The sequence below is a fragment of the Rhinopithecus roxellana genome, chromosome 6, assembly GCF_007565055.1.
Source record: "Rhinopithecus roxellana isolate Shanxi Qingling chromosome 6, ASM756505v1, whole genome shotgun sequence".
In the NCBI taxonomy this organism is placed as follows: Eukaryota; Metazoa; Chordata; class Mammalia; order Primates; family Cercopithecidae; genus Rhinopithecus; species Rhinopithecus roxellana.
Genome location: NC_044554.1, coordinates 63,145,748 through 63,169,521, shown reverse-complemented (window position 1 = coordinate 63,169,521; position 23,774 = coordinate 63,145,748). Strand labels below are relative to the sequence as shown.

General features: G+C 37.6%; 1 protein-coding gene and 1 pseudogene across 2 annotated transcripts in view; one reads left to right on the top strand and one right to left on the bottom strand.

Annotated features, from left to right (window-relative positions):
• Positions 1 to 23,774, bottom strand: part of TMEM209 (transmembrane protein 209) — a 42,881-nt gene that overhangs the window by 18,131 nt on the left and 976 nt on the right. The window contains exons 2-8 of the mRNA XM_010378781.1: positions 23,249 to 23,385; positions 23,062 to 23,120; positions 21,484 to 21,615; positions 20,800 to 21,041; positions 10,615 to 10,816; positions 2,559 to 2,734; positions 1,553 to 1,624 (exon numbers count right to left, since the gene is read on the bottom strand). Coding sequence (XP_010377083.1) covers positions 1,553 to 1,624; positions 2,559 to 2,734; positions 10,615 to 10,816; positions 20,800 to 21,041; positions 21,484 to 21,615; positions 23,062 to 23,120; positions 23,249 to 23,385 — 1,020 coding nt within the window. The remainder of the gene's footprint in view (positions 1 to 1,552; positions 1,625 to 2,558; positions 2,735 to 10,614; positions 10,817 to 20,799; positions 21,042 to 21,483; positions 21,616 to 23,061; positions 23,121 to 23,248; positions 23,386 to 23,774) is intronic.
• LOC115898132 lies at positions 16,740 to 17,237 on the top strand (annotated as a pseudogene). The gene has a single exon (XR_004057847.1). The product of XR_004057847.1 is annotated as a 60S ribosomal protein L26-like (transcript).

The window sequence follows — 23,774 nt, the reverse complement described above, 5'->3', positions numbered from 1 at the left end:
GTAAAACTAACGCTGGGATGTGAAAAGATTGTCTAAGGATACATCCCATCTGATTTGTGTGTTGTTATTTTGTGTGTGTGTTTGTAGCAACTTCAATGACCACTTCTGTTTCCATGCTTTTGTTTATCCATAAAATAATGAAAAAATGTTTCCGATGAAATACGATATAAACAACTGAAATAAAAACCTGGGAATTTAAAAGATTTTTTGTAATCCATGTAAGGAAGCATATTTCGATCCACTGGCAAGACTTGAACTGAATTAACATGAAGCTATTTACAGGCTTTATCCCACTGAGTGTAATTATTCATATGTTTTTCTGCATAAGTATTAATGTGGTTGATTACTGGGTGTTAACTAGACTCTGGTGTCATAAAATATACAGTACAGGTATACATGTATTGCTTTAAAAAAAAATCCAAAAACTCTACATTTCATAGCACATGGTAGCCTAGGGACTTCAGATGAGGAAATGTATTTGCATTTCTTCTAAGTAGCTAATACTCCATCTGACTAAGACTTCATATTTTAAACATGTTAGCATTTTTAGACTAGCCTATAACAGAAACTACAACAAACTCCAGTTCCAGGAGATGATTTCACTCATTTATTCTTCCAACATTTACTATATGCATCTTAATTTGCCAGCCACTCTTTGGCCGTAATGAAATCATCTAACATGTCCCAGAGAGAGGTCTAGGCCCCACCCTTATAAATTCTAATTGAGTAGGTCTAGGATTGGGTTCAGGAATTATCTGTAAAATGCCATCCAGGTTTCTGGTTCAAGAAAGTAGGCTACCATTTTTTGCCCCTCTATTTTGATACCCTATTTAAATAACAGTAAAAGGATAAAAAATGAGCACAAGTGATTTCAAAATAGTTCTAGAAGATGCAGAGTGGATGGATGTGTGTTGAAGGGTGAAACAACAGAAGCAGCAGCCCCTTCAGAAGCTAAGTGGAGCTCCATATAACGGAAGGGGAAGTCCATATGCCTAACAGAACCCAGGACACACAGGTACTAGAGAAGGTGGGGGGAAGACGTGGAGTTGGAAATAGGGAACTAACTCACTCTGTATATGGAAAAGCTGGCCCAATAATCTTGGGTTCTTCTCTAGAAAAACAGAAATCACAATCTACTTTGAAATAGCTTCAAGCATACGTTGTCTTCTCTCTCTAACTCTTTAAGTTTTCTGAGGGCAAGGGCCTCATTTTTGTTTCCCCTCACAATTCTAGGTACATAAAAGGCTCCAACAGAAAAGCTCTTTGGAAAATAAAATTGAGAACTGGAAACGGGAGGACCTTAATAACTAAACATATTATTCCTTTATCTTCTCAAAACCTATCAATTTACTCAATATGGAGGAAGAAAAAATCTCATGAAAATAAATACCATACAGTAACAGTCATGTTTATCCTTACATATGTACCATTTATACTGCACCTTCATAACTGTAATATTCTAATTTATAATGAACTCTAAATGATACTCCAGTAACATGCTTTGCATATTAAGAGGCACTGATATTGTCCAAAAAGTAATGTCAGAACTTACATTTCTAAATTTAGCTGTCCATGAATCCATATGATCAAGAAGTTGTCTATTCATAGCCACTCTTGCCCAAACCTATAAAAATTCATGTTTAAAATGAACAATCAGTGAGGAAAAATCTTGCTAGAAATCATCATTCTTTCTCCCATCCTAAAAATATTTAATGAACTTAGAAAAAAAAGTCCCAAACATCAATATTCATCTAATTAATATTCAGTAATTTTCTTATTACTCACTTATAAATGCTGTTCACACACAGATTTATCTTTAAAAGTTCCTTACATTGGTATGTGTAAAGAACATTTTTTTTCTTGCTTTTTTTTTTTTTTTTTTGAGATAGAGTCTCGATCTGTTGACCAGGCTGGAGTTCAGTGACGCAATCTCGGCTCACTGCAACCTCTGCCTCCCAGGTTCAAGCGATCCTCCTGCCTCAGCCTACTCAATAGCTGGCACTACAGGTGCATGCCACCATGCCGGGCTAATTTTTGTATTTTCAGTAGAGACAGAGTTTCACCATGTTGGCCAAACGGTCTCTATCTCCTGACCTCATGATCCACCCGCCTTGGACTCCCAAAGTGCTGGGATTACAGGCATGAGCCACCACACCCAGCCCATTTTTCTTGCTTTTAAGAACAAAATAAAAATTCCATATTTGGTATTAAAGTGATGGAATTACTGACAAATGTTCTAATCCAAATATATTTTAAAAGCAAGACTTCTGTATGTGTTAAGTACAATTATATACCTGAGAGCCTTTTTATAATCAATGTAAAAATATGTTTCGGGCAGGGCACTAAGGTGAACTGTGTGTCATAAAATGTATGATATAATTTAGTTTTTAGTTTTAGGTACACAAAGTAAGACAGGAGCTTTCCCACTGCTTAATGTGTGCCAGATTTATATTTCTGTCCAACAGAATGGAATATTACAGAAAATATGTTCCACAAGTAGAACACTTTCTAGCAATGCATAAATCATAAATATTAAGTCACTTTTATTTTCCACTTACCTCTTCTGCAGCTTGTTTAGAGCTGAGATCGGCTTCATCTTTGTTAGCACATGGGGCCTGAGACCTACAGGCAAGCTGATACTGAAACTTCTTTAAAGTTTGTGCATAATCCCCCACAGAACGACTGTAGTTCCAGAAAGTAGGACTGCTGGAAGGAGAGGTAGAATCTGGGCTCCCTAGAATTAATTGTGAAGATAAACAGTATCAGTGTGTTGTAGCAATTCTGACATCTAGAGTTAACACTTCTATCTAGGCAATGGCAATCCAGGAATCAGAAGACCAACCCTCAAGGAGATTCTCTTCTCCCTAACAAAATTTTCTCTTTAGAGAGCACAGTCGGCTTGTGATTAACAATTTAAAACAGTATTTTCTAAGCCGTATTACTTTAAGAGTCATAAGAACAATAAGCAGTCAAAAGGAATCTGTCTAGTTTTGTTGAAAAATTAAGCTCGTTTCATTCTCTAAGACTTTTAAATCATTTAGTAAGAAACAGACAAACTTCTTTAGGAAATAAATAGGCTAAGCAAGTTCTTTGTTTGAAGTTTCTAGAAGCTCCTTCTGAATGGGATAACTATAGCCTCCTACGAAAAGATTACTCTCCTGGTAACAGGCTAAACATATTTGTCCCTGTACTTCACTGTTTTATTTAACAGCCTGTGGTAATTCCTGAGTTGTATTAAAAGACTATCTGATGGTTATCCTTCTAAATTTATAAATTTACTTTTAAGAAATGTAAAAAAAAGTTATATTTAGGAATGTACTCCTACAGAGGCCTCTGAACCAGGATACTCATCACACTTCAGGGTTATAGTTTTTGTCTGTTTTCCCAAATAGAATTGAGTTCCTTGAAAGCAGGGAATATTTTTTTTCCCTAGCATCTAGCATAGTGGCTAAATAAATAAGCAAGTTCTCGACAACAATTATATGGTATTGGCTGGGCGCGGTGGTTCAAGCCTGTAATCCCAGCACTTTGGGAGGCCGAGACGGGCGGATCACAAGGTCAGGAGATCGAGACCATCCTGGCTAACATGGTGAAACCCCGTCTCTACTAAAAAATACAAAAAAACTAGCCGGGCAAGGTGGCGGGCGCCTGTAGTCCCAGCTACTCGGGAGGCTGAGGCAGGAGAATGGAGTAAACCCGGGAGGCGGAGCTTGCAGTGAGCTGAGATCCGGCCACTGCACTCCAGCCCGGGCGACAGAGCAAGACTCCGTCTCAAAAAAAAATACAAAAAAAAAAACCCAATTATATGGTATTTATAAAGGGCTTATATTTTCAGAGTTTAACTGATATAAAAAATATCAATTGGTACTTTATACCCTCAAACAAAACTCATAAATAGAAACAAGTTTTTTTTTTTTAATCTTGGCAGAATTCTGAAAGGAATGACTGGAAAATAATAAAACTCATTTTCCTTATGTTTACAGGCACAAAGAATTAGAAATCATCAAAAGGATATGCAGCAATATTTCAATTCATCAAAATTTGGAAGGTTAGCTAGTAGGAGCGTTGGTGAATGTCGTATGTTTCATCCTGGCATAAAAAGCTACATACAGTAAAGAAACATCACACTTTGTATGAAATAATGGCAAAACTGACTTTAGGAATGAATTAATGTTAAGAAAAGCAGTTGCCAACCAACACAAATGATTTAATAAATAGAGAACAGAAATGGAAAGAAACATGGTCATAATAGAGCATAAAGTTATCCTATTTGATTAATCACTGCGATTATTAACTTTAAGAAACATAGGTTTTCTATGAAAAAACCTGTATTTGAGAAAAATTTCATTGAAGATTTGCTTTAGACAATGAATAGAAATAGGAAGTTCTAGTACCTCCGGGCATTAGTCAAAGCAGAGAAAAAATGTACATAGCAAGTAATGACAAAATAGGGCCTTTCCATGATGCATACCACCACCACCACCACCACAATAGCACACAATCTACAGCTGGAGAACCTCAAAAAACTAAGAGTCAAAGCACATGGAGATTTGGAAATCTGGCAACACAGCAAACCAGACAACCTAAAACATCTCCCACATAAATATCTAAAAACATTTATTAAATAAAATATGTTCTTTAGGCTGGTGCGCGGTGGCTCATGCCTGTAATCCCAGCACTTTGGGAGGCCAAGGTGGGCAGATCACTTGAGGTCAGGAGTTTGAGACAAGCCTGGCCAACATGGTGAAACCCCGCCTCTACTACAAATACAAAAATTAGCCAGGTGTGGTGGCACATGACTGTAATCCCAGCTACTTAGGAGGCTAAGGCAGAACTGCCTGAACCCAGGAAGCAGGGGTTTCAGTGAGCCGAGATCACCCCATTGCACACCAGCCTGAGCAACAGAGCTAGACTCCATCTCAAAAACAAAAAAAAACTCAATCTCAAAAACAAACAAAAAAAATTACTAAAATGAGTAATGGAGTAAGTTACTCCGGAGTAAAAAAGTAAGGCTATGAATAGTCAATGGTTAAAAATGAAAAGAGAATTAAAAATCAAACCAGCCTGTAAGAGGATGCTGTGGCTGCTCTAAAGAATTTTGTAGGCCTTGAGAAATCTACTAGCTTGGAATTCATTGCCCAAGTGGGAAATGGAGATAAGGATTTGGGCCCATAAGAGGTAGAGAGTTGGGCTGACACCTTTCTCTACCCCTAGTCCCTGCTGCTGGTAGAGGACCAGGAATCTCAAAGGGCCACATTCTGAGTAGATAAGAAAAAAATGTGTTCAATGGGACCAGGAGATAATGAAAGTTTGTCTGTCATAGGTTGTTGGGAGATTTAAAAAAAAAAAAAAAAGCAAAGCACCCCGACATTTAAAAATCATAGATACATCTTCACATGGGTTTAGAGTGCCCATTCATATTACCTGCGAGGTCCAGGAATCTCCAAGCTTAGAAATTACTTAACTTAGCTCAAGGTCAATAATACTCCTAAAGCACCTGACAGAGGCAAATATAAAACAGCTAGGAAGAGACAAAGCTTCCATCCAGCCAAGATAAACTTACCAGAAACAAACAGAAATTACATCAAATACAAGGAAAGAAGCCTCCAGGCATAACAACAAGACAAAAATGGTCTGTATTTAACTTCCAAGAACTTTAGATAATTGAACTATTGGACAAATAACTTTAAAAAAGTGTGTTTAAGCATCTGAGACAGAAAAAGGAACTGAAAACATAAGAATAAAAAATATTCTACAAAAATCTGGCATATTTGAAAAGAACCAAATAAAACTATAAAATGAAAACAAGTGGCTGAAATTAAAAAACTCAATGAATTGGTTAAATAGCAGTTTAGACATTACTAAAGAAAGAGCTGATGAGTCCACAGTGACTAAACCAAAAAAGTTGGGGTGGGGGTAAAACAGAATGCTCTTCTTTAGAGAAGAATGCCAAACTATGAAATGTAGAAATAAATAATTAGAAAATCTCCACTTTAGCCAGGCGTGGTGGCTCACACCTGTAATCCCAGCACTTTGGGAGGCCAAGGCGGGAGGATCACGAGGTCAGGAGATCGAGACGATCCTGGTTAACATGGTGAAACCCTGTCTCTACTAAAAATACAAAAAATTAGCCGGGCGTGGTGGTGGGTACCTGTAGTCCCAGCTACTTGGGAGGCTGAGGCAGGAGAATGGTGTGAACCTGGGAGGCGACGCTTGCAGTGAGCCAAGATCACGCCACTGCACTCCAGCCTGGGCGACATAGCGAGACTCTGTCTCAAAAAAAAAAAAAAAGAAAGAAAGAAAGAAAGAAAATCTCCACTTTATGATCACCACTTTATCAAGGGCAAGGATCATCAATACATGCTAAAATCACTAGGTAAAACGCTGTTACGGAAACAGGACATAAAGGGAAAATCATGAAGAAATCCAGTTGCTATCACCTTAACCAAGTGATCCAATTTTATTACACATCACCGACAAAGAGACAAAGCAGCATCACGCATCTCCTGATGTCATACACTGAAAAGGACATGCCACCACCTATGTTGTATTCTTGCCAGAAAATAATATTTAAACAGAATCTAATAGTAACAAAATGATCAAACAAATCTGAATTTTCAAAACAATAGCTTGGTGTCTGCAAAATGTAAATGTCATAAAAGAAAAAAAAAAAACAAAAAAACACCCCTACAAAACCCAAACTATCCAAATGGTTTAGATTTAAGGGGACAACAGAAGCACAAGTAAATGCAGTATGTGATACCTGATTGGATCCTGCATCAGTAAAAGAAAAAAAAAAAAAAAACAGCACTATAAGGGTCAGTATTAGGTCAACTGGGGAAATGTGAATATGAACACCTGTAGTATTTTAAGCATGACAATCATATTGTAGTTATTTGGTTTTTTTCTTTGAGACAGAGTCTCGCTCTGTCACCCAAGCTGGAGTACAGTGGTAAGATCTTGGTTCACTGCAACCTCTGCCTCTCAGGTTCAAGCGATTTTCCTGCCCCAGCCTCCAGAGTAGCTGAGATTACAGGCTCGCGTCACCAAGCCCAGCTAATTTTTTAGTAGAGGTGGGGTTTCATCATTTTGGTCAGGCTGGTCTGATCATGAGGCTCCTGATCTCATCGTCCACCTGCTTCGGCCTCCCAAACTGCTGGGATTACAAGTGTGAGCCACTGCGCCCAGCTCACATTGTAGTTATAAAGGAAAATGTCTTGTTCTTAGGAGATGCATGTGAAATACTCAGGAATGAAGTGGCAGGATGCCTGTAAGTTCCTTTCAAATGATTCAGCAAGAAAGTGTGCATGAGAGAGAATATGAGGGCTGGTTTTTTACTACTGGAGAAAGTTACAAATATGAAAAGTGGGGAGGACAGAATAAACTGTATAGCTGCACTGGAATTGGAAATAACATTATAAACTCATGGTTTTTTAAAAACATAGACAGAATAATACATATAGATGTGTGCATGTACATATATCTGTGTATGTGTCTATAGGAATATTTCCTAGAGGACCTGGAGTAATGATAACCTCAATAACAACAGTGTGCCCAGATATTAATTTCTAAGTATCGTTCTCCATTAAAAGGAATCAGGGCTCTTAGAGAAACAGACTGACTCTGGAGCTAGCCAGGGACAACACAAAATGAGCCTGACGTTTTATGGTACTAGAAAGGTGGTAGGGGTGGGGGGATTAGCCCAAAGAATGATGGTATCATGTCAAAAGAACAGAGAAGTCAGCTTACAGAGGATCCCACTAGCCCAATCTAAGACAATCTAATCATCAACATAAGTGATATGATTAGGGAGAAGAAACCTTTATCTTACAGAATACCAACAAATAAATGTAAGAGGTGGCTACACAATAATGTAAATGTACTTACCACCACTTAATTAAACACTTAAAATGGCTAATATTGGGCCAGGCACGGTGGCTCATGGCTGTAATTCCCAGCACTTTGGAGGCTGAGGCAGGCAGATCACCTGAGGTCAGGAGATGGAGACCATCCTGGCCAACATGGTGAAACCTCGTCTCTACTAAAAATAGAAAAATTAGCCAGGCATGGTGGCAGACGCCTGTAATCCCAGCTACTTGGGAAGCTGAGGCAGGAGAATCGCTTGAACCTGGGAGGCAGAGGTTGCAGTGAGCTGAGATCTACCACTGCACTCCAGCCTGGGCGACAGAGCAAGACTGCATCTCAAAAAAAAAAGGTTAATATTATAAATTTTATGTATACTGTATTAGTTAAAAAAAAAAAAAAGAAAAATGTTAAAGGAATAAATAAACATAGAAGAAATGATGAAATTGGAAAGCCCTATGACAACCAACATATTTTTGAAATAATTTTGAAAAATAATTTTGAAAATAATCTTAAAAGGATGTTAGAACTAGTAAGTCTAAGTTTGATGGGGTCAGGCACAGTGGCTCACGCCTGTAATCTCAGCATTTTTGGAGGCCAAAGTGGGTGGGTTGTGTGAGCTCAGGAGTTTGAGACCAGCCTGGGCAACATGGCAAAACCCTGTCTCTACCAAAAACACAAAAATTCGCATGGCATGGTAGCATGCATCTGTAGTCCCAGCTACACAGGAGTTTGAGGTGGGAGAGGCACCTCAGCCCTGAATTCAAGGCTGCAGTGAGCCAAGATTGTACCACTGCAATACAGTGAGACCTATTCTCAAAAAAAAAAAAAAGTTTGATGGGGACCAAATATTTATGTAGTTTTAGATAAGTAGCTTCCCACAAAATACTTATTTATCATTTATTAATTTGCACAAAATACTTAATTTTCGAAAACCTATGGGCACAGAAGGGCTAAAAGAATAGAGATAGAGATAGATATACCAGACAGATACTAACCAAAAAGAAATTAATATAGATGTGTCAATGTCAGACAAAATAGACTTTAAGGCAAAAAGCCTAAGAGATAAAGATAAAAGGCATAATTCACCAGAATGATATTCACAATTCGGAATTTACATGCATGTAACATAATGTCGTATGTATATTTAGCAAATCTGACAGAACTGTGAGAAAACATTTAATGGAAGACAATCAATGGGAGCTTTTGGCATACTTTCTTTTTTTTTTTTTTTTTTTTTTTTTTGAGGCGGAGTCTCGCTCTGTCGCCCAGGCTGGAGTGCAGTGGCGCGATCTCGGCTCACTGCAAGCTCCGCCTCCCGGGTTCACGCCATTCTCCTGCCTCAGCCTCCTTAGGAGCTGGGACTACAGGCGCCCGCCACCGCGCCCGGCTAATTTTTTGTATTTTTAGTAGAGACGGGGTTTCACCATGGTCTCGATCTCCTGACCTTGTGATCCGCCCGCCTCGGCCTCCCAAAGTGCTGGGATTACAGGCGTGAGCCACCGCGCCCGGTCAGCTTTTGGCATACTTTCTTAACAACGAATAGATCAGGCAGATAAAAATTAGTAAGATAAAGAATTTAAGAATACTATCAAGAAGTGTGACAGTGAACAAATATAGAGGCCCAAATTTAGAGACTCTGCATTCTGTTCAACATACCAAAGCCATTTACAGAAACGTGATCACATAGTAGACCTAAAAGCAAGTCTCAAACGAACAAACAAAATTGATAGGTACAGATCAGATTCTCTAACCACAGTAAAATTAACTTAGGAGGCAAAAAAGGTAACCAAGACTTTTCAGGCTTGAAAATTAAAAGCAACATCAATAACACTTCCAAACAATAATAATATTACTTCTAAATAGCTCCTACTGGGTCAAAGAATAAAAGTGAAGTCAGAAAATATCTAGGTATTACAAACGTGTCAAGGATACATAGGTTCTTTGTATTATACTCTGTATTAAAGTTTCAGTAGACTCAAAATATTTCAAATTTTTTTTTAAAAAGCATGTATCAAAAATAAGAAGATAATATTGACTGGTTTCTGTAATATCTGTGGCACTTTCAGGCAAAATGAAATTAAAAATCACTGGTGAGACTTCAAGCGACACAAAGAGCCATGGTCCAATAACCGGCTTCCTTAGTAGCGCCTAATATGCTTTCCATGAAAGTTCCTGACAGGGAAAAATCATTACTCAGTTCAATAACCTAATTTGGTTTCAAATAATTGACTCTGTAATAATCAAATCCACCCCAAACAGATTAAGATCTGCTAACACTCTTTCCCAAGGTAAACTATAGGCTTTACAGAAATACTAAAACGCAAGTTTTAAAATGTTCTGAAAAACAGCAGTGCTTCTCAAGTGAACACATGCTCTCTCTTTCGGCCTGCTCTGCCACACCAACCTTCCAAAGGACTACCTGAAAAGAGACAGCTATAATTTGAGTAAGTTTACTATGCACTGCTTCAAAACATTATGTTGTAGCCTCAACTTTAAATAGAAATTGTAACTTACATTATACAAAAAAGCTTTCAATCTTACTGTAGGTTCAAGATTTCTTAGTTTAGCTATATTTCACTTCTTAAATTGTGAACTTAATTCTAACTGCATAAAATTATGTTACATATAAAGTAAAAAAAGTGCTAACAAAGTCTGTTAGTATGGATATTAAAATAATGAAAATAATAGGTTAAGGATTAAGTGACACCAAAATTATGTATAGTATATATAAAGAAAATATATAGGCACCCAGCTTAACCCTATGCTGTTTCTCCTCTTCACTTCTAAGAAAAGTATCCAAAGTCCGTAGGTCGGTCATGTAGTCTTCTTTGTCAGTAGGTGAGTTGTAGACGGTAGGTGAAGAACGGTAGCGAGATCTCAATCCACTGCTCTCTACTGGTCCAACAGTGGTAGGGTATGGAGAAGGAGGAGAGGGGCTAAAGCTCACCAACTATACAAAATAAAAGATGTTTATGTTATTTTTCTTTAATTGAAATTCATTTTGTTTTGGTTTTTGACTTAAGTAAAACATCTGGTAGAATGGCAAAAATCCACAACACTGACAACATCAAATGCTGATGAGGTTGTGGAACAACTGAATCTCTCATTCTTTGCTGGTGGGAATGCAAAATGATACAGCCACTTTGAAACCCAGTTTGGCAGTTTCTTACAAAAGTAAATATTCTCTTACCATACAATCTAGTAATTGTGCTCCTTAGTATTACCCAAGGAGTTGAAAACTTACATCCACACATAAACCTGTACATTTATGGCAGCTTTATAATAGCCAAAACTTGGAAGCAACCAAGATGCCCTTCAGTAGGTGAATGAGTAAATAAACTGGCAAAATTAGGTAATGGAGTATTACTCAGCACTAAAAAGAAGTCAGCTATCGCTGGGCATGGTGGCTCACACCCGTAATCCCAGCACTTTGGGAGGCTGAGGCGGGAGGATCATCTGAGGTCGGGAGTTTAGACCAGCCTGACCAGCATGGAGAAACCCTGTCTCTACTGAAAATACAAAATCATCCGGGTGTGGTGGCTCACACCTGTAATCCTAGTTACTCGGGAGGCTGAAGCAAGAGAATCGCTTGAACCTGGGAGGTGGAAGTTGTAGCGAGCTGAGATTGCACTATTGCACTCCAGCCTGGACAACAAAAGCAAAACTCCGTCTCAAAGAAAAAAAAAAAAAAAAAAAAAAAAAAAAAAGAAGTGAGCTATCCAGCTACGAAAAGACATACAGGAATCTTAAAATGCATATTGTTAAGTGAAAGAAGCCAATCCGAAAAGCTACACAGGTATGAGTCTAAGTACATGACACGCTAGAAAAGGCAAAACTATGGCAGCAATAAAAAAATAAAAAAAAAAAAACAGTGGTTAACAGGAATTTGGAGGAAAAGAAGAATGAATAAGTGGTACAGATTTTTTATTCTGTATAATACTATAATTGTGAACACATCATTACACATTTGTCCAAATCCATAGAACGTACAACACCAAGAGTGAAACCTAATGTAACCTATGCACTTAGGGTGATAACGACATATCAATGCAGGTTCATCAGCTGTAAGAAAGATACCACTGTGAGGGAGTATACTAATCATCGGGGAGGCTATGCGTGTTAGGACAGGGGATGTACACGAGATCTCTTGACTTTGCTGTGAACCCAAAACTGCTCTAAAAAATAAAGTCCATCAAAAAAAAAAAAAAAAAAAAAAAGTAACTCATGGAGCCTAGGAGTTAGAGGCTACAGTGAGCCATCACCGTGCCGCTGCATTCCAGCCTGGGTGATAGAGTAAGACCCTGTCTCTTAAAAAAAGAAGTAACACATGCATATTTTTAAAAACAGAAAGTGTAAATAAAATAACATCTGTAACTCTGCCACCCAGAGATAATATAATCCTTTTTCATATTTTATGTATTTTAAAATCTCTAAAATATACACAGCTTTGTCAATGTTATATGAAGATAGCTGTACATAAATCTTTGAATTTCTGATGGCTTCCTTTAACAGATTCCTAAAACTGAAATTATTTGGTGAAAGCATATTAACAGTTACTTGATATACAAGAATTTTAAAAACTGGACATTTAATTTGCATTTCCCTATATTTATGATGTTAAACACTTAAAAAATACAATTACTGGTCACTTGGATTACTTATTTAAATGTTTACTCAAGTACATTTACAATTTTTTTCTATTGGGGTCTTATGATCACTTTATATTAGCTTGCAATAAGTTAAAGATTAATCAGTCTTATAATTGTTTAATGCTGTTTGAAAATAAAAATGTTAATCCTCTTCCACCCAGATTTCTTTTATTTTTAAAATTAACATATTACATCCTTATATACACTATATCTGGGCTATTATTGCATTAATTGGACTATTTTTGCCCAGAGGCCATAATATTTCACTTATTAAGTTTTAATGTCTATGGGGAAGTATCCTGTTACTCAAAATTTTCTTGGCTCATTTGTTTTTCTATATTAACTTTAAAATCAATGAGTAACTTGCATAAATCTATTTTTAAAAAATGGTAGACTGGGACTAATTAGAATTGCATACACCTTATACATTAGCATGTAGGGAGAAAATCTTTATAACAATATCTTTTTATCCAAGAACATTTTCTCTCTCTTCATCTAGCATCTCCTATATTTCTTGGCAATATTTTGGCCCCACTTCTAAAGCTCAATTTTCGGATCTTATGTTTTTTAATCAATTATGAAAGGAATTTGGAAACCCCTATAGATCTAATTAAATAATGCTGGTATATATATAACCGTAAGCTATTGATTTTCGATATTTACCGTGTATCCAGCCACTTAACCAAAGTTTTTAATATTAAAATGGGTGTTTTTAGGAAACAGCTTTTCAAACTTTAGGTTTTAAATGAACTCCTGAATATAATGTATTAATAGATTTCTTGCATTGCTAGGATAAACTGTACCTGGTTATCAAATTATTCCTTAAAAGTTATTTTGAAAAGAAGAAAAAGAAGTGTAATTTCTGTGAATTCAAACCATTATTTAGTTTACAACTTTCACATTGTCCTATTTATTTTTAAGTTTTTTTGGTTTGTTTTTTACAGATCCCAGGGGGAACTATTTTGTGCTTTAAGTTTTATTACATTCTATAAAGTAAAATAGGTAGTGGTGTTCTCATCTTTTCTGTATCTGGTAATAATTCGTATTGAATACCAAGTATTCAATATGAATACCAATATCAATATTCATATTGAATACCAAGATATACGTGATATACCAAGTATATCTGGCAATCATTATATATGTCAGACAATGTGCTAATTATGCTTAATACATACACTGTCTTACTTTATCTTTTCAATAACAGGTACACATGATTACTATATTTGCCTTATGAGTTTACATAACTTGCTGAAGATCATATCAGGATTTCAATCCTGTTTTCTAACTCAAGTTGATGTTAACATGTTGTTTTACTGGATCAGAATTAGCTGTTCATACCCCAGCAAAATATTAATAACTTTTAGAAGATGGGTAAAAGATACACAGGAGTTCACTATATTAAAACTGGTCTCTTCACTTTTGTGAGTTTGAGATTTTCCATAATAAAAAGTCTATAAAGTAACTGTTCCTTCAAAGTTTAAAAGAACTCAATATAAAACTTAAGGGCCCTACAGTCTTCTGGGGATGTATGTGATGTATCGTTTTTAAATTTTCTCTCTCATTTTGGTTTTCTACTTCTTAGCCAATTTTTGGCTTTTTTTTTTTTCCCCAAGAAAAGTAATGTATTTCATTAACTTTTCTAAGTTATTAGTTTGGCTCAACAGACACTGATGTAGCATCTATATTCCATATACTGGGCTAAGGAAATAAAGATGAATAAAAACACATAATCCTGTGCTCAAGAGGGTTACAGTCCAGAGGGAAAAAAGTGAACATTATTATAGACTGAATGTCTGTGTCTTCCCCAAATTCGTATGTTGGAGCCCTAACCCCCAATGTGGCTGTTTTTGAAGTAAGAGGATCATTAGCCTAAGTGAGGTCATTGGAGTGGGGCCTTGTTCTGACAGGCTCAGTGTCCTTACATGAAGAGATACCAGAAAGGGCATGGGAGGGCAAAGTGGCTGTCCGTAAACCACAAAGAGCCCTCACCAGAAGCCAAACTGGCAGGGACCTTGATCTCAGACTTCTAGCATTCAGAACTATGAGAAAATAATTTCTGTCAGGCCACAAAGCCTGTGGCATTTTTTAATGGCAGCCCAAACAGACTAATACAAGCAACTATTTTAAAATACTATGCTTTGTTTGATATATCATTATGCAAATATTCTAAGGTGGGAATGTAAGTAGCTACAAACCATAGTATGGGGCCAAGTGTGGTGACTCATGCCTATAATCTCAGCACTTTGGGAGGCTGAGGCAGGAAGACTGCTTGAGTCGAGACGTTTGAAACCAACCCAGGCAACATAGCAAGACCCCATCTCTACCAAAACAAACAAACACCATAGAATGTTTCCTCAAAAAATTAAAAATAGATATATAAACTCTACTTCTTAATATATGCCCCAAAGAACTGAAAGCAGGGACTCAAACAGATAAGCTATACAGCCATGTACACTGCAGCATTCACTCTTCACAAAAGCCAAAAAGTAGAAGTCATCAACATATGAGTGAATAAACAAAATGTGGTGTATACATACGACAGAGTATTATTCAGCCTTAAAAAGGAAGGGAATTATAACACATGCTACAACACGGATGAACCCTGAGGACATTATGCTTGTCAATAAGTCAGTTAAAGGACATATACTGTACGATTCCACTTACATGATGTACTTAGAGTATCAAATTCAGAGAGACAGAATAGTGGTTGCCAGAGACTTACGGGGTGGAAAAAGAGAGTTAACTGTTTTCTTTTTTTTTTTTTTTTTTTTTTTTTTTGAGACGGAGTCTCGCTCTGTCACCCAGGCTGGAGTGCAGTGGCTGGATCTCAGCTCACTGCAAGCTCTGCCTCCCGGGTTCACGCCATTCTCCTGCCTCAGCCTCCCGAGCAGCTGGGACTACAGGCGCCCGCCACCTCGCCCGGCTAGTTTTTTGTATTTTTTAGTAGAGACGGGGTTTCACCGTGTTAGCCAGGATGGTCTCGATCTTAACTGTTTTCAATGGGCACATTGTTTCAGTGGGGAGATGAAAAGTTCTAGAGACGATGAGGGTGACAGCTGCACAATTTGAATGCATTTAACGCTACTGAACTATGCGCTTAAAAATGGTATGTTTTATCATCATTAAACAAACAAAGGATGATGTTAAGAGTGTTTTCAGCAGAGAGAATAACTTAAAAGATAAGTAACAACACAGAGACATGAAACGTTATGGTAATAGCTATTCTCTGCTCTTATCATAAAATGTAAAAATATTCATTTTGGTTTAAACTTCTCTGTATCCTTTTCTAAATCTTCCATTTCAATTTCTCCTTAAGTCTATGTCTTATTTGCCCTGCTGATTGGACAGATTTGTCTATTTTATGGGATTTCCCATGTACACACAAAAAAGGTCTTAGATAATAATTCATTAACATTTGCTTTTATCATTTAAAAAATAGCTTTACTGAGATATAAATTCACACACCACACAATTCACTCATGTAAAGTGTACAACTCAATGTGTTTTAGTATATTCACAGGATTATACAGCCATCATAATCAATTTCAGAACATTCTTTTCCTTCCTCCCACTAAAAAAGAACTGATCAGATATCAATCTCCTTTTCTCCTTCCTTTCCACCCCAACTTTAGATAACCACTAATCTTCCTGTCTTTATAGATTTGCCCACTCTGAACATTTCATATAACTATAATCATATAATATGTGGTCTTTTGTGACTGGCTTCTTTCATTAGCATAGTGTTTTCAGGACTCATCCACGTTGTACCACATATCTATCATTTTTTCTGTATCCTCCTTGTTATAATTTTATAATTTTGACCTGAATTCTTAGTACATCTATTTTTATTTTTTAAAACAAAAATGGGCAGGGTGAGGTGGCTCATGCCTGTAATCCCAGCACTTTGTGAGGCCAAGGTGGGTGGATCACTCGAGGTCAAGAGTTGGAGATCAGCCTGGCCAACATGGTGAAACCCCATCTCTACTGGAAATAAAAAAATTAGCTGGGCATGCTGGCGGGTGCCTGTCATCACAGCTACTCAGGAGGCTAAGGCAGGAGAATCGCTTGAACCCAGGAGGTGGAGGCTGCAGTGAGCCGAGGTCGCACCATTGCACTCCAGCCTGGGCGGTAAGAGTGAAATTCTGTCTCAAAAAAACCTCCCCAAAAAACAAAAATAAAAACATTTAAGGTTAAGAATTTACCGCCCTTTTGCGGCCATCACCGAAGCGGGAGCGGCCAAAATGAAATTTAATCTTTGTGACTTCCGACCGAAGCAAGAATCGCAAAAGGCATTTCAATGCACCTTCCCACATTCGCAGGAAGATTATGTCTTCCCCTCTTTCCAAAGAGCTGAGACAGAAGTACAACGTGCGATCTATGCCCATCCGAAAGGATGATGAAGTTCAGGTTGTACGAGGACACTATAAAGGTCAGCAAAATGGCAAAGTAGTCCAGGTTTACAGGAAGAAATATGTTATCTACATTGAACGGGTGCAGCGGGAAAAGGCTAATGGCACAACTGTCCATGTAGGCATTCACCCCAGCAAGGTAGTTATCACTAGGCTAAAACTGGACAAAGACCGCAAAAAGATCCTTGAACGGAAAGCCAAGTCTCGCCAAGTAGGAAAGGAAAAGGGCAAATACAAGGAAGAAACTATTGAGAAGATGCAGGAATAAAGTAATCTTATATAAAAGCTTTGATTAAAACTTGAAACAAAGGAAAAAAAAAAAAAGAATTTACCACTGCATATAGCTTTTACTATATCCATAAATTCTGATACTGAAGCATTCTTGTTTTCCTAATTTTAATTTAACCTAATAATTTGGTGAGTATTTTAAAATATTTTAGTGGTATTTTTCAAACTTCTATTTTTAATTTCTAGTTTTCTTTTTGTTTTGGTCAGAAAATACAACATGTACAATTCCATGACCATCTCAAATAGAATGGTACAATATTCAATAGTATTCTTATGGAGGTTGTCTTATTAAATTTTATTGTTCCAATCTTTTGTGTCCTTATTTGTTGCCTACTTTATCAGACACTGATAATGCTAAAGTCTTCCAATATAATTGTGTGTATTGATTTCATTTTTCTAAAGGTTTTTGCTTTACATTTTATGATGCTGTACTATTCAATATACAGGGTTTGGGATTGTAACTATTTCATCTTATGTATTATTTCTTCCATCAACTTAAAATGACCTTTTGTCTCATATAATTCTTACTCCTCTGAAGTTACACATTGTTAATACTACCACCTTATTTTTATGTTTTCCTGATATGCCTTTGTCACCTTTACTTTCTTTTTTTTTTTTTTTGAGACAGAGTCTCACTCTGTCACCCAGGTTGGAGTGCAGTGGCACGATCTCGGCTCACTGCAAGCTCTGCCTCCAGGGTTCACGCCATTCTCCTGCCTCAGCCTCCCAAGTAGCTCGGACTACGGGTGACCACCACCATGCCCCGCTAATTTTTTGTATTTTGTTTAGTAGAGACGGGGGTTTCACCATGTTAGCCAGGATGGTCTCGATCTCCTGACCTTGTGATCTGCCTGCCTCAGCCTCCCAAACTGCTGGGATTACAGGCGTGAGCCACCGTGCCCGGCCGTCACCTTTACTTTCTTTTGATGTTTTCCTGATACATCTTTTAAGATTTAAAAAAAAGAAAGATTATTAAGGTTAAAAAAAACTCAATTCATTATTTTTTCTAATTTGTAAATATAAAGATATACAAGGCAGAAGAAACGACTGGAAAAGAGTAGGTACAAAGGGAGAGTTAACGTAAGAAAAAAATTATTTCTTTAAAAATAAAAATTATACTTGATATTTTGGTGTTGTCACTTCTTTTGTACAAATAGAACATAAGCTTGATTTATCTGTTTTTGAAGCAAAAATGAAATAGTATTTGACATTTTTTGTTCTAACAGTCCACAATGAAACTGCTACACACAACATTAAAAACATAGCAAGTAAACAGAATCACCCAGAAGACTCTAATATGGAAAATCACATGTAATACAAAGAAGGCTCCAAGTCAATTAAAGGTAAAAATAATTTATGATATTGGGACAACTAGTTATCAATTTTAGCATAAAATAAAAATGAGTAAAATTATCATCTTATACTATACTGGGGGGGGAATCAATTCTGAAAGTGAGAAAATTTCTAAACTTAAAAACAGAGCAAACCACAAAGAGATAAACAGATAAGACTATTAAACATTTAAAGTTTCTGTATATATATATATTTTATACTCTATAATTAAATAGCAACCCAAGAAAAAATATCAGATTATACAGACCCAAAAGACAAGTGAGTAAAGAACGAGAACTTCCTGATTTAGCTATGTGGCTTTGAAAGAAATCTTTGTTAAAAGTTACAATAGACTATTGTCATGTTTCTTTTCTTTTCTTTTTTTTTTTTGAGACAGAGCCTTGCTCTGTCGCCCAGGCTGGAGTGCAGTGGCCCCATCTCGGCTCACTGCAAGCTCCGCCTCCTGGATTCCGGCCATTCTCCTGCCTCAGCCTCCCGAGTAGCTGGGACTACAGGCGCCCGCCACCATGCCCGGCTAATTTTTTGTATTTTTTAGTAGAGACGGGGTTTCACTGTGTTAGCCAGGATGGTCTCGATCTCCTAACCTCGTGATCCGCCCGCCTCCGCCTCCCAAAGTGCTGGGATTACAGGCGTGAGCTACCACGCGCAGCCTGTCATGTTTCTTATTACCAGAGATTCTTTTTTTTTTTAAATTAACTTGATGGTCAAAAGTGAGGTAAAACAAATTCTCTTCTACATTTCTGTGACAATGTAAATTGGTACAGTTCTTTTGGATAGACACTCCCATCCCAAATTTATGAAGAATTTTATGTACAGGGCTATTTAGTACACATTAAAAAGTTTTTTAAAAATGAAAATGACTTAAATATTCAAGAGTAAATTATGGTATATCCATTAGATGAGTATTAAATAGCCATTAAACAGATTATTTTTGTGTGGCAGGACTATAATAATTTTCCTTCTATTTTACTTTTCCAATTTTCTTTTTTTTTTTTTGAGATGGAGTCTCGCTGTGTCGCCCAGGCTAGAGTGCAGTGGCTGGATCTCAGCTCACTGCAAGCTCCGCCTCCCGCGTTTACGCCATTCTCCTGCCTCAGCCTCCCGAGTAGCTGGGACTACAGGCGCCCGCCACCTCGCCCGGCTAGTTTTTTGTATTTTTTTTAAGTAGAGAGGGGGTTTCACCGTGTTAGCCAGGATGGTCTCGATCTCCTGACGTCGTGATTCGCCCGTCTCGGCCTCACAAAGTGCTGGGATTACAGGCTTGAACCACCACCGCACCCGGCCCCAATTTTCTATAAGGATCATTTAGTATCATCTTGTGAAAAATTATTTTTAAAAGTCGCATTTACCTATGAGTTATGAATTTTCATTACATATATACTTTTTCATAAAAATTTAACTTGTACAAAATTTTCAAAATTCTATTACCTGCCAAAATTAATTTTAATATTGGATAACCAGTAGTATGGAATTTCGTTACAAAGAAATATGTAAATGGTTAAGGGCAGACAGTGTGTCCATTTCATCTCCAGAGACTCCTCTTTTAACTAGCAGCTATAGAGATATCAGTCCAACACAGTAGCGACAGCATCTGAAATGACCACTCTTCTTTCAATGCCCCACTTATAGTAATAGTTTTATGCTTCAGGAAGGAGTCAAAATTTCAATTTGTCAATCCAGTTTCTATTAATCCTAAAAATTAGAACAAAATTTCACATTACTGTGGGAGTGGGAATGAAAATTCCTACTATTCCATGGAAAGTGTCCATACTCAAGAATCATTTGTACTCATTGGGGAAAAAAAACCCCAACCATGTGACAATCCCAGTTTTTAGCTTAGAAGACACTCCAACATGATAAAACACACTAAAACTCTAAAAGGATATACAAAGGCCTCACATGAAGAAGGAAAGAAAGAGGGAAAACATGAGTAAAAGCAACCAAAGTAAAAAATCATGGTTTCAACTTGTTTTAAAGACTTCTGAAAGATCGTAGATGGTGAACCTAAGTTTGTTATCTCTGCAAATGCTAATTTTTTCTGTTTAAGATGCTGTGTTTGAGATATTGTGTTTTTTTTTTAAACTAGATATTCTTGGTTTTTAAATGGGTGTTCTGGGCAAGTCAAGTCTCAGTTTGCTCATTGATAAAATAAGTTTTGACTCATTAGGTGATTTTTAGTATACCTCCCAATTCTAAAATAATGTGACTAGAGAAGAGAAGAGAGTCATTACCTTATTATAACCACTGACAGGCGAGTAGGTCACTCCAGGGCTATAAGAACCACTGCCACCTGAGGACAGACCTTGCAGCTGAGGACTGTAACCAGTCATACAGCTGGTGGTGAACTTGGGACTGGTACTGGGTGAACGAGATGGGCTATAACTCAACACACTCTGACCCTGAATTGAAGGGGAAGGTGGAGCAGGAGGGATTTGGGTTGCTGCCAGATCATGTGGAGGAGTAGTCTGTACAACTAGAAGGAAAAAAAAAAAGCAACATATGTGTATGTACATACAAATAAAATTATATGAAAATATATTTAAGCAACTAAGTCTTTTTCTTCAGGGAAAAAAGTTAACAGAGTTACTTGGTTGTTAAATCACAGAATGTATTATTACCAAAGGACACAAATTAGGTGTTTACCATTTTCAGAGTACAAAATTAGAAACTGGTTTCAACTCAGCAAGTCAGTCATTTAATTTTAATTGCACCTGAACAATGGAACAAACTTACATGAAATAGTTGACTGTATACAAGAAGGAATGACAATCATTGGTCATAAGACAATTTATTGTATCCTGCTTAAGAGAGCTGATGTCCCCTCCAGCTCTGAGTCTATGAAATGGGAAAATTAAATTGAGAAAGATTTATTGTCAACCTTTTCCCCACCTCTGCAAGAGATGTAAAACACTCACCAGCTGTTTTCAACCCTAAAAGCGTTTGCTGTCCAGGACTAACAACCAGACTTGTTGGTGCCACAGTATATTTGAAATATCTCCAAAAATCAAATAAGGCATTAAGGCTGAAGAGAGATGCAAGAGCAAGCTCTGGAAGAGAACAATTTTTTTTTTAATAAAAGGGGGGTGAGGAGGGCATTTACTGAGAACACAAAAACCTTCTATACTTAGCAAACTAACTAAAATTACCTTCCTATTCCTCATAAAAACTATAACTTAACGAATGTCTATTATCTGTAGGGCAGCTGGGCATGGTGGCTCATGTCCATAATCTCAGCACTTTGGGAGCCTGAGGCAAGTGGATCACCTGAGGTCAGGATCAGCCTGGCCAACACAGTGAAACTTCATCTCTACTAAAAATATAAAAACTAGCCAGGTGTGGTGGCGCACACCTGTGGTCTCAGCTAGTTGGGAGGTTGAGGCAGAAGAATTGCTTGAACCTGGGAGGTGGAGGTTGCAGTGAGCTGAGATCCTGCCACTGTATTCCAGCCTGGGTGATGGAGCGAGACTCCTTCTCAATAAATAAATAAATAAATAAATAAATAAATAAGTGTAGGTCATTTACTAGTGAGTTTCAAAATAGCACTAATCCTAGCAACCCTGTACAGTAAATATTTTCACCTTCATTTTAAATATAAACCAACACTCATTCAGAAGCCAAGTGACTCTTACAAGAGTATAGAGTTAGTGAAGCCATGATTCTAACTGAGGTCTGCCGATCGCAAATCCCTTGCTCTCCCAACATGGCACACTATCTCCCTGTGAAAGACTTTAGATTAAAGTGTATAGACTATGAAATTTATTTTAACATCCATAAAGACTCTTTATACCCAAGGACTATGGGAGAGCAGACAAGAAGAGAGGAAAGAATGTGACAAGTGAGGAAGGCATCAATGGAGCAGAAATCTGGGCTGGTCCTGAAAGGTAAAAAGGTAGAGGCGCAGAAAGGGCATTTCAGGAGAGTAACAAAAACAAATCTCACTAACCTCTGAACCTTTTTTTTTTTTTTTTTTGAGACGGAGTCTCGCTCTGTCACCCAGGCTGGAGTGCTGTGGCCGGATCTCAGCTCACTGCAAGCTCTGCCTCCCAGGTTCACGCCATTCTCCTGCCTCAGCCTCCCGGGTAGCTGGGACTACAGGCGCCGCCACCTCGCCCGGCTAGTTTTTTGTAGTTTTTAGTAGAGACGGGGTTTCACGGTGTTAGCCAGGATGGTCTCGATCTCCTGACCTCGTGATCCGCCCGTCTCGGCCTCCCAAAGTGCTGGGATTACAGGCTTGAGCCACCGCGCCCGGCCTGAACCTATTTTTCTTCACAGAACTCATAATTACCTGAAGTGTTGTTTATTAATTTGATTGTCTAAGAGAATGTTCCTTTCATAATACCAGGGTTTTACCTTGCTCTCTTTCTGCTGTATTTCCAGTTTTTACAACCCAGCAGGCAGTCAAATACTTGTTGAATAAGTATACTAAGCTGAATTAAATCTGAAAGCAGTTTTTCATTGGTAAATGTAAGTTACAGTGAAAATTAATTACTTACCAATATACCAGAGGGGCCAGTATGTCACATTGTAATATGAACTAATCAATTTTCCAGTCCTGAAAAAAAATTAGAAAGGCTTTCCAATGAACTTAAAAACACCAAAAATCAAAAACAAACACAAAAACCTGTGGAACCAGTCACCAGCTTCTTAAATTTTCACTTTTTTTTGGGCTGCTTCACTTACATTTCAGTATATATCATTCCAGCCATAGATACATTTAGAAGTCCCCAGGCTAAGACCACTTTTCTAGCCTCTGTTTCTTTTCTCATCTTGATGGTTCTGTCAATAAGGGAAGCACTAGGGTGTGCCTCCCCCTGCATCTATGAAAAAAACAAAAAGCACAGGAATTAACCAAAAGAAACTATTGCTCTATTTAAAAACCAAATTTTGCATCCCTTACAAAGGTAACTGAAACTACATATACCTTCTCTCATCTTTAAAATGTTTGACCAAAACTTTTTCCATTTTAGTATCAGTATATAAAAAGGGAACCCAAAATTATACATAACTTCACTGGCATCACAGTATAATCAACAGAGAAGTGGCTGGCTATTTGAGTCTTGCTGTCTCCCAGGCTAGAGTGCAGTGGTGCGATCTCGGCTCACTGCAACCTCCACCTCCCGGGGTTCAAGCAATTCTCCTGCCTCAGACTCCCCAGTAGCTTGGATTACAGGCGCCCGCCATCGTGCCCGGCTGATTTTTGTATTTT